Source organism: Mesitornis unicolor, unplaced genomic scaffold (genome assembly GCF_000695765.1).
Source record: "Mesitornis unicolor isolate BGI_N332 unplaced genomic scaffold, ASM69576v1 scaffold8704, whole genome shotgun sequence".
In the NCBI taxonomy this organism is placed as follows: Eukaryota; Metazoa; Chordata; class Aves; order Mesitornithiformes; family Mesitornithidae; genus Mesitornis; species Mesitornis unicolor.
The window spans coordinates 1,430-12,723 of record NW_010182021.1 but is presented as its reverse complement, the minus strand read 5'-3'; the positions used below and the strand labels follow the sequence as shown (position 1 = coordinate 12,723).

The 11,294-nt window shown below is 38.2% G+C and overlaps 1 protein-coding gene across 1 annotated transcript; it reads right to left on the bottom strand.

Annotated features, from left to right (window-relative positions):
• Window positions 1-3,595: 3,595 nt before the first annotated feature.
• Window positions 3,596-8,342, bottom strand: LOC104539947 (V-type proton ATPase subunit S1-like; the record flags this gene model as incomplete). Its single annotated transcript, XM_010183626.1, has 2 exons — window positions 3,596-3,874; window positions 8,105-8,342. Coding segments are annotated over 2 exons (448 nt in total), but the record flags the coding sequence as incomplete, so codon positions are not given.
• Between the last annotated feature and the right edge of the window lie 2,952 nt (window positions 8,343-11,294).

Below are 11,294 nucleotides of genomic sequence, written 5' to 3'. Positions count from 1 at the left end.
CCTGCTGAAGGAATGAGAAAGAAGCCAAGTGGGCATCTGGCAACTGGGCAAGGTCAACCTACCACAGGATGCAACAGAAAAACAGTCTCATCCTCTTGTTCAGTGTAAGGATAAGATTATCACTACACTTATCCCCACAAGCATCACCACCTGCTGAGACTACTGCTACTTTTCTGCCAGCAGTGACCTGTTTCCAATATCCAGGCTGCTTCTTGTACCTCTGATTATCTTAGAAGTTAGATTTTCATGGTCATTCCTTATTTTCAGCACCTCTAGTTTCCCTTGCTTAACCCCAGCTTATGCTGAAATAACTGCAAAGCCCTCTAATGCATGGATACTGCGTAATAATTCAGCTGATTTTGATTTGCATATTCATTATTTATCAGGCACCCAGAACAAAAGGAGGAGCCAATTACTTCACTGAGTCTTCCCTTGGCAGCTGGAATGACTTCTCTTCCTTTACTGCCTACATAAAAATACTACTCTTGGACTATATTACAATTCTGTTTAATTATAAGACACTGCTAGCTTTCCACATAGTTTGCGAAATAACTAATTTTACAAGCCAAGAAACCAATAGACCAGGACAGAAACAAACCTGTATCAGATCAGGAGGTTTAGATCTTAGCTCCGTCTCAGCTTTACCCTCCAACAAGTGATTGTTGCTGAATTTTGTGAGGGAATACCTTAATTTATGGTTTCAGGACTTTTGTGTTTAGGTTTGGGTTTTCTCTGCTTTTGATCTTGATTTTTCACATTTAAATGCATTTTTTCAGGTTGTGCCACAGTTTTTTGATAGTTTCTGATATTTTTTCTTGATAGTTTCATTTATTTATATATTTGAAAGCAAAAAAAAAGCTTCTACTTCTCTATCTGATGCTCTTTTCCATCGTCCCATCCATCTTTATTAAATTACTTTGTAGAGAAATGATCTAGCGCACACAGAAGTCAATACTTCTGATAACTTCAGTGAGCTCTGGGGGAAGTCCTAAAGGCTCACATCTTCCAGACAGAGCTAATATTCTGGCTGGAACTGCTCCCGAAACAGACATGTTTTAACAAGTACACCTGTGATTAAGCTGAATTATGAAATTAGAAGTACACAGAACTGGAAGGCCCCTGACGGATTTCTAATTCTATTCAGCAAGGTAAACAAACACAGGCAGGTGCAAAATCCTGCCAGAATTTCTTGAGGCCCAGTCCTATTCAAAAGGATGGAATCCAGCCCTGCTGAAATCAGACATCATTTGTCTTTGTCTCTCACCACAAGGCAGCGTGATGTGCAGCTGCAGGAGCTCAGGATGGCATGGGGACTCCAGCAGCACACAAATGGCCCCCTGATATGGTGAATTGGGCATCTGTGTCCAGATGTTGGCAGCAGGGGTAGCCTCTGTGAGAACAGGCCTGAGCGGCTGGGTAGGCATCTGCCAGCCAGCCAAGGTCAGCACACAACGAGTGGACAAAGAGCAGCTGATCCTCTTCTAGGAGGGACTGGCCGTTGTCCCCAGAGACCAGTGCATGGCCTCCTGTGGTAGTTCCCTTCCTTTTCTGCTGTTTTTCCCAGAACAGACCTCACAAGACCTCACCCTGTCATATCCAGGGCTACAACACACGGCTTGAGCTTCCCGTCACAGGGATGCCCCTACAGACCCCATTTGCCTGTATTCGTGGGATCATTGCTGTGAGAGAAGGTAGAAGGAAAAAACACTTCTCTCCAGAAAATGCCTTCCCCTTTGCCCTGGAATGTGCAATATCAAACACAGCACGCAATTCAGTCTGGCCCTTCTCTGAGGGCTTCAGTTTTACAGCAGAAGCAAAAAGCTAATTCAGCATACGTCTCTTCCAACATCTGTTCCAGCTTGGCCTCCTCTGAACAAGGCTTACCTCTTCGCCATGGTACAGCCTATATGAGACTCTGTTTCCTTCTCCTCTTCTCCAGAGTTCAGCCCAGGTGAGCAAGGGAGGGTATAGGTATCCCCAGTGCCACACACTACAACCAGGAACACTGTGAGCTCTAGGAGAGTCCACAGGCTCAAAGGGAAGCTGAACAAATTCATAGACTATAACTATACCCAGAGTTATTAAATACAAAGATATCACTTGAGCTTAAATGGTGCTTAAATGGAATTTAAGCTTAAAAGCTTAAATGGAACATCTGCAGGAGGTACTATCACATGATTACTGAACTCGTACCACTGCTGGAGATAGGATCTTGAGCTGGGTGGCCTTGTAAAGCTGTTCTTTAGTTCCTATATATTAGCACTGTTAAACAAAATCTGTTCCAAATTTTACCAAATCTAGATAAAAGTCGTAAGAAATCTATCTTCTACAAACCAAGCCCTTTGTAATAGCTTCCCACTCTTCTAGCTATCAGTTACATGACTATTATGTCAACTTTCAATGTCACATTCACGTAACTTGCTTTGAAGAGGGAATTAATAAAACAAGTCCAGTTGTCTCTCCTGGTGACTACTTTTTGCAGAGAAAATGTGCCTTTCTTACACAGTGTTTTTCTGTAGATCAAATACCAGCAGTCTTTGAGGTTTTGAAAAACATTTGGGAAAAATATTACAGCAGAAAAGTCACCTCTGCTAGTTACATGCCAGCTTTCTTTTTGTTTTCCAGGTCAGGACTGAATGATTCAGGAGGAATAGCTTCAGACAGCATTTAATTTACCTCTTTGACTGCATAATAAAAATGTGACATCCAGGTATGATGGGTAGAAACTGGGTTGGTCTAGCTGAACAGTTGATTCTAACTGTGTTTCCTCTGTATCATTGTTTTATGACATGGATCAAGATCAGAAAAGTTAGAATTCTTCTCATGTGACAAAAGTAATTTTATCAAAATGATATCTTTTCCTTCTTTAACTACTAATAGAACATGCATAGTCAAAACAAAACATAACAGGAGAATGGAAATGCTATTTTCACCATTTTTTACCAGTTTACCATTGCTCCTTTACTATTTCCTAGCTTTTCATAACATTTAGTAATTCACTCCATAGTCAGACTGCCCAGTGAGAAGATGTAGCATCTTTTATTAATTGCAAAAGAATCCAGCACACTCCAAATGTTCTCAGGCTTCTGGTATCACTGAGATTACCATAAACATTCTCAGATAAACAGTACGTTAGCACAATTGGCTTCTAATGACTTTATATAATTTATTTTTTCCTTTCTTGTACAAACTTCATAACTATTCCAAAGATACCTAGAAAAGGAGGGATGCTAAAGAAATGACTATTTCTGTTAAGATGCTCTCTTCCTCTTAGGTTATAAGCTTGAAAAGTTGCATTCATTGCCAGTGGTTTCAATGCATAGTTTCCTATCAAATAAGTTATTTATCCTTCCCATTTACCTCTGTTGTGATATCCTTTCTTTGTCAATAATAGTTAATTTGAAGGCAGTTTGTACTGGCCTTTGTAATAGCCAGATAGAGTAATAACCTTTACAGCTTCACCTCAGATATCTATTAACAAATGATGGTAATAACAAGTAGAATTATTACTGTTACCAAGCATAAGTATCATTTTTATATGTAGTTTAATTACTCCTTTCTATTACGATATCTTTTTAAGTTACACATATTATGACATAAAAGGTTATTAAAATTATAAATATCAGGCCAGGATAAGCTGCAGCAGCATTAAATGAATCCATAACTATTCTGTCTGAGGAACTGACAGAGCTGGACCTTTGGGATCATCAAATCTGCTGTTTGTTGTGAGTTGCATGATCATATGGATTCCATAGGCCAGGATCCACAGTAAAACTATAGATGTCACCAAGCCCATCCAGATTCCAGGAGTGAAGAAGTCTGTACAGTCACTTGCGTAGGAAAACTGCTGGTTTTCAATGTTGAAGCCTTGAATCTAAGAATGAAGAAAGGCAGACAGATGAGTGCAATTAAGCATGGAGTGTAGGCCCTACTTTCAGGATGTATGTGGTAATTACAAAAAACCACACCTGTTAATTACCACTCACACTCTGCCCATTATAAAAGAGTGAGAAGCAAATCCTCCGTATAACAATTTTGCAGGTGCCCCTTTCACACAGAAAATTAAAGATGCAGAACTCATTCATTTTGCAAGAGATAGGTTTCCCACTTCAAAAATCTGTGTAACTTTAGGAAGTCCCAAAGGGGACATATGATCAGTATTACTCAATGACCACTTAACTACCAGAAAACTCAAAGCACTCAAAAGCATGAAAGTTAAGCACACCCTTCCAGATCATGAGATTTGTTTAAATACTCTTAGATTTTTAGCTAATAACTCCTTGACACGCAGAACTCCTGAAACCTACTTTAAAATGCATTTAATGAGGATGACGTTTTTGGCTGAATTTTAGTGAAAGTTTAAGGAGAAAAAGTTGTGAAACCTTTCCTTCCCCCCTCCTTAGACATCAGAGACTCAAAACAGAAGAGCAGGTTTGCTTTATTGGGGTGTGGGATCTGTGTTGTCTATTAACATATGAAACACATGTAAGCACTTCCAGCAGTTAGAAAAATCTGTAATATCTCTCTTTTGACTGGATTCTCAAGGTCTGAGAATCTGACTGAGCTCCTACATGCACATAATGACATAAGCACTGATGCCTCCAGAAGGAAGGGAATCTAACTGGTGGAAGAAAATGGAGGAAGAAAAGCACTAATCTGATCTGTGGTTTTGAGTCTGTCTTAAATAATTTTATAATGAAAAATGAAGACTGGGATTCTTATATAAGTACAGATTCTTTGAAATGAGTGTGTAAGGAAAGCACCAAACATCAGAAATCCACAAGTAGAGAAACAAGGCCTTAAAACTATTTTCTATAAAAAATTATAGAATAAAATAAAAAAGGATTATTTTCTTTAAATTATTTCTCCCACTAGGCAATAAGCAAGGAAGCAGAAGATCATGGATTTCTAGTTATCTATAGTCTCATTCCATAATAACTCAACACTTTATTATAAACCAAATGGAAAGCTTTGTGATAGTTTGTACTTCCTAGGAAAGTTGTTGGTAGAAACATTGGAGAAATTAGCCTGTGGCTTGCATACAAAGCTACCACAGCATGTACTCTGGGTTTGAGTTCATTCATGGCTCAGGCAACTGAAGTTAATGTCTACATAATATCTGTGTTAAGACCAATGTCTGTACCTTCCAGAATGCTGATTAACAAAGCTATTATCATATGCAGAACTAAAGGCTATTTTGGCACTATGGAGGTGAAGACAATTTTAGCAATTCAAGCTTTTCTGGGCCTCTTAGAAGAAAATTGCCAAGTCAGATCATGGTGGCTAACTTGCAAATACTGCCTGCTTTCAGAGTTCTGATTAAAGCAGGATTAGTGAAAATAAGCTTTTGGGTTGGATAACTGTTTGCACAGTTTTAGAGAATACAGGTGATTACCAAGCCCTTGTTTGTTAAGCCAGTGCTTTGACAACAGATAAGAATGTGAAAAGGAGTCATGAAACGTAGTCTGAAAGACTTATTTACAATACAAACAGAAAGCAGGTGATGATTTATGTAGTTTATATCCAGAAAATGGATTAAAATTCTGGAAAACAATACACACTTGTTGTCATATTTACAAGAACTCTCTGAAGCACTTAATAGTTATATCTGGTTTAGAAAGGTTTTACCACTTCTGATTTAAAGCCAGAAATTCTGAATTTTATTATGTCAATCCTGTTGGGCTTTTTTTGAAGCAGGATTATGCTTATTGAACCTTCAAGGTGAAAGCTTTAATTGTACATTCTTAAAATGCTAGTCTACTTTTAGGTGGGAGATAAAGTATATTCAGGGTTCTTTTGTTGTTTTTCTGAAGCTTTATCATTTCCGTGGGGGTGTTAGATCCTAGGTGGGAAATAAAAATGTGACTCCTAGCAGCATTTTTAGCTATAGAAAAGTTAAAAATACTTACATGTGGTCCTCTTAATTTTTATGAATGTAAAAGCCTTTCAGATACAGGCTTCTGTACCATGGAAGTTTTAATTTTAGAGTTTGGATCAGTGTCATTTGTCTTGGTTATACTAGTCTGTGTTGCCTGTTAATTTGTAAAATACTTTTTTGAATGGAATTTTCTCATCATCTGACCTTTGACAAACCCTTCAAGTAAAATCTGTTGTTTTCATGGCCCTTAAGTGTACACTGAACACCTGATTTTTGAATTTAGAAATATTTTAGCCACAAAGAATCCTAATATACATGATTTTAAAGTTTTTTGCAGTAAGGACGGTGGTAAACCTACTACTTCTACTCTGGATCAAGATCCCAATGATAGGATGTCTACTGAGGATGGAGCAAGGCCTCTCTCTAAGAGAAGGTAGCAGTATCAATGTATATAGAAATTGAAGGAAAATATAAGTTCCATCAGAAGGAACCTTCACAATATTGGTGTGTATTGCTATGATACTTCTCAAAAACTGTGGGACTAGATCCTGGAATTTGTGGAAAATAAATCTCAACACCAATGCTGTTCCTTTGAGATTTCCACCATTTAAGCAGAAATGTCAAATCTGGACTCAGATTATTGAAATTTCGTTTGCTATTGAAATCATAAATACAATTACATCAGCATTTATATCCAGTTGTCATGGTGCTAGTTCATCTTTCACCAACAGATTCCAGTTTGAAATTATTCCTATCACTTCTCCAAGTGATAGAGGAGCCAACGAGGAGAAGTGCTATACTGGACCTTGTTCTTACTACAAGGAGGGGCTGGTGGGGAATGTGAAGTTCAAGGGCAGCCTTGGCTGCAGTGACCATGAAATGGTGGAGTTCAAGATCCTTTGGGCAGTGAGGAGGGCACGCATCAAGTTCACTACCCTGGACTTCAGGGGAGCTGACTTTGGCCTCTTCAGGGATCTGCCTGGGAGAGTACCATGGAATAAAGCCCTAGAGGGAAGAGGGACAAGTCAAGAGGAGGGCCACAAAGATGATCAAAGGCCTGGAGCACCTCTCTTATGAAGACAGGCTGAGAGAGTTGGGGTTGTTCAGTCTGGAGAAGAGAAGGCTTCAGTACCTGAAAGGGGCCTACAAGAAAGCTGGTGAGGGACTTTTTACAGGGCCATGTAGTGATAGGACAAGGGGTAATGATTTCAAACTGAAAGAGGGTAGATTTAGCTTAGATATTAGGAAGAAATTATTTCCTCTGAGATTAGAGAGACACTGGAACAGGTTGCCCAGGGAAGTTATAGATGTCCCATTCCTGTAAGTGTTCAAGGCCAGGTTGGACAGGTCTTTGAGCAACCTGGTCTAGTGGAAGGTGCTCATGGCAGAGGGTTTGGACTAGATGGTCTTTAAAGTCTCTTCCAACCCAAACCATTCTATGATTCTGTTCTGTGATTGTATTTCCATGATCTTTCTAATAAAAAAGATCCCTTGGTGCAATACTGTTTTAAGATATAAATGTTGATGTATTTTTCCTAAGTCAAGATCAATACTTAAAATAATAAGCATGCAATTGTCTACACCTCACATATGTAGTCTGTCCTACTCCACTAAATTCACAGAAAATCTATGCCTCATTAATTAAAAAAAAGCCCATCACTTATTTTCTGGGGTATGCAGGACCTAGAATTGCTCCCAGTTGAAGTCCTTGGCAAACCTTCCATCAAATCTAATTGCAGTGGGCTTTATTTCTGTCTGTAGGAGTTCAGACAGTTTATGTCACTGAAAACAGTAACCACACTAAGCTGTACTTTCCTAGGTAAACAAAGTGCAGAGAAATCAACTAAAAACAAAGTAAGTAGCATAAAGCCACCTACCTAAGAAGTCTATGTTTCCAACAGCAGCCCAATTCATTAACCAGGCATGGGGACTTAGTCATTCTTTGCCTGATTAAGTGCATTTGGGTTTACTGTTTTTTTTCTTTTCTGCAGACAACTTCATAGTTTTGTTGTTTTTCAAATCTCTGCTTTCATGTTCTTATCCTTCAGCAACTGCTGTCTTTTTTACTCCTTTATTGAATAGCTCACCTAGGGGCAACAGCTTTTCTGTTACATTTTCCCTCAGGCTGAAATGAAAGTAAGGGCATTATGAATGTGTGTCGCTCAGCACCTACAATAGCAAGTAATAGTTCTTGGAATTATCTCTGAAATGGCAATGTGTACTCACTTGCAACTTGGAAATGAAAACATCCCAATTTTTTGCCTCATTGTTGGATGGAATCAGCCTTGCAGGATAGAGATTGCTTGTTCCCACCAGCTGACAATGAAATGAATACTCTGCAGGAGCAGAGATGGCAGAAACATTAAATTTAGCAAACATTTCTCCATCTTGTACAATCTCAACTGAATCTAAAGTGGACCAATTTCTAGCTGAGCTTCCATAGAACTTGTTGGTCATTAAAAACCTAGAAAGACAAGAGAGGAAGAAAAAAAGTCAAAATGACAGAAGGAAAAAGTTAATATTCATTTGATAAGGTACTGGTGACAGATAAATGTTTACTATTGCTAGCTGCAAACATCACAGTCGGTATCTTATCTTGGCCTCCCCATGTCATTAGTATTGTTCATAAGTGCAGAGACTTTGTGAATATATTTTTACTACTTCTTAGAGTTTCATCTGACATGCTCAGCTTTCCATATCTGTGGCAGGAAAGTAACAAATGCAGTTTCATTCTGCAAGGGCCTCTGCCAGTGCAATATTTCATCAGTTACCAACAGTTTATAATCAGCGGAGCAGAACCTGAGAGACTGTCAGTAGGCCAGCAGTGGCTCTCAACAAACATTTAATGAGATTTTTTTAAAAACTGCTTTTATGATAGATACTGGCATGATAACCATTCTGATTTATCATTGCAATTCTTCCTCGGTTCAGATGCCTAAATGTCAATTTGCCTTTGCAAATGTCTGAATTTGTGGTAGAAGAAAGAGTTTTCTCTCACCGGAGGGTAGGGAGAGGTCGTCAGCCCTAGTTTCCCAATTTGTAGTGGGTTAGGCACAAAGAAATATTTTCTGATTTGTAAAAGATCTGTGTACGTGCAGTATCACAGGAGTTTCCAGTAGTTTATAATAATGAGATTTGTATGTATATTACTATCACTGCAGTCTGAACACCTCCCAGATGTTCTGAAACAGAAATAATTGAGAACATCCAAAAGTATTGGGTTAGCCAAAAAGTAATTGCAGGTTTCTTTTTATAGATGGACATACATGTCTTGAAACGTATGAAGCACAAACCTTCACTGGTGATAAAGATATCAAATCATTCTTGGAGCTGTTTTCCGAAAAAGATAAGCACTTTTCTGAGTGCAGAATCATGAAGTTGCCTGAAAGATGGCAAAAGCTAATAAAATGGCCAATATATAGTTTAATACAGTTTTTGTTTTCCATGAAAAATTCACCTTTTAGTTACTCAGAAAAATATGCAGTTACTTTTTGGCCAACCCAATACATCCTGATCCTTTGCAGTTCAGAACTATGTCCTAGTCTTTACCACTTTTTACCCAGTTGCTTTTAGGTATTCAAGTTATATCATAAAGAAATTATAAACTTATTGTATATTACTTAATACTTTAACCTTACTTGGTCAGTGTATGTATTGCTCAATTGTTTGCTGCAGACTTTTTTTGTTCATTGATAACCACAAAGAATTTAGAAGGTCATCTTTTCAGCAATAAGTGAGACTTGCTACAAAATGAAATATACTATTATGTCTATCCACAGTGGATAACACTGTATGTGGATTTTAAAATTTGGGGTAATACTTATATGCAATTATGACAGATTTGAAAAATAGGCAGTCATCTATAAATGTGTCACAATATACAATATAATATTTAATGTTCTATAGGTTATATGTATATCTACAGAGAGAATATTCTTTGTTGTAGAATATTGCTTGTTTTTTCAAATCTGTTGCTTTCAGTAGCACGTCATCCATGCAACATAGAGCCTAAACTCAACACAAACAGTGCTCCTTAGGAGTAACACACAAAATTTGACAGGTTAGATTACTACAGTAATTGAGCCTTTTCTTTCTTTTTTTTTTTTTTAAATAATCTGTGGCTTTTGATTCATATAATCCTCATGGTTCATGCTGCACCGAAGACTAAAATTTTGTTACTTGCAGATTTATCAGAGTTAAGATTCTAATTAGTTAACTAGTAGAGCATGGTTAACTTAACAAAACAGGCATTTATACTTGGCATTTTTCCAAACAACTGATAGTGAACAGCTTCCAATAAGCACATGCTTAACTGATACCTGATACAACTATCATCCATTACATTACAAAAAGGACATTCAAACAATAAAAATAAATAGAATTACTTAATTTACTTTAATATTTTCTCAGATGAATAGATAGCAAATAGAATGAGCACAATATAGCAAATTACAAGGAGAGGAGAAATAACAGAGATTTTATTTGCAGAACTGAAAATACCTGCACCTTTATAGGAAATGCTGCATTCATGTTAAACATTAGAGCCAGTACAGGAAGTAAACTTTCACACAGACTTTATGTACTTTATATATTGTGGTACAAACAATTCCTGGTGATAGGTCAGATACCCTTTGTGCCAGATAACCCTACGAACTCTAACTTTAGCCATTTCATGTGGCTATTCATTACAAGCAGAAAATGAACCTAGCTGGAATTACTAAATGCAAGTGTTAGGTAAAAGACTTTAAAATATGGACCTTGGGTCAATTCTATTCTATACACGCTATGAGCAACAACAGCAGTCAAGTAGTTGTCAGTGTAAGTGGGGAAAATACTAATGCACTTCCATCCAGCTTGACACCTTTTCCCAGAGGAGATGACAAACAGGTGCTTGAGCGGCTGGATGTCATCAGCTGCTGAGAGATCTGAGATGATGCTTCTTCCAGCAAAAGCTACTGCCCACTGCTCCTACCCCTGCTACAGCAGTAGTTCACTTATCTAAAACTAGTGCAACCAGAAATACTCTACAGCCCTCCCTAACAGCTCATCTCTCAGTGACGAGTGCAAGAGGATGAATGGAACTGCTGCTCTTGCTAGAGGGAGGAAGAGGCAGATGGCAGCTGTTTGCATGGGATGAAGCAGCTATTGCAGCTGCTAGTAGAATGTGGGATACGGCTAGCTCAGCATGAGGTGGTAGACTGGTGTTAGTTTTATTGAGAAATAAATTGAGCTATTTGAATGTGTTCCTCTCTGGTGTCACTTCCTGTCTGCAGGGGGTACTCTCCTACACCTCAGTAAATGGCCTTTACAGGGAAAAAGAATGCAGCCATGGCTCTAAGCTCTGTTCTTTCCCACTTCTTTGCCCTGCTTGTGTCCTGCTTATTGAGGCAGGCTAATTTTACTGAGGAGTCATCTT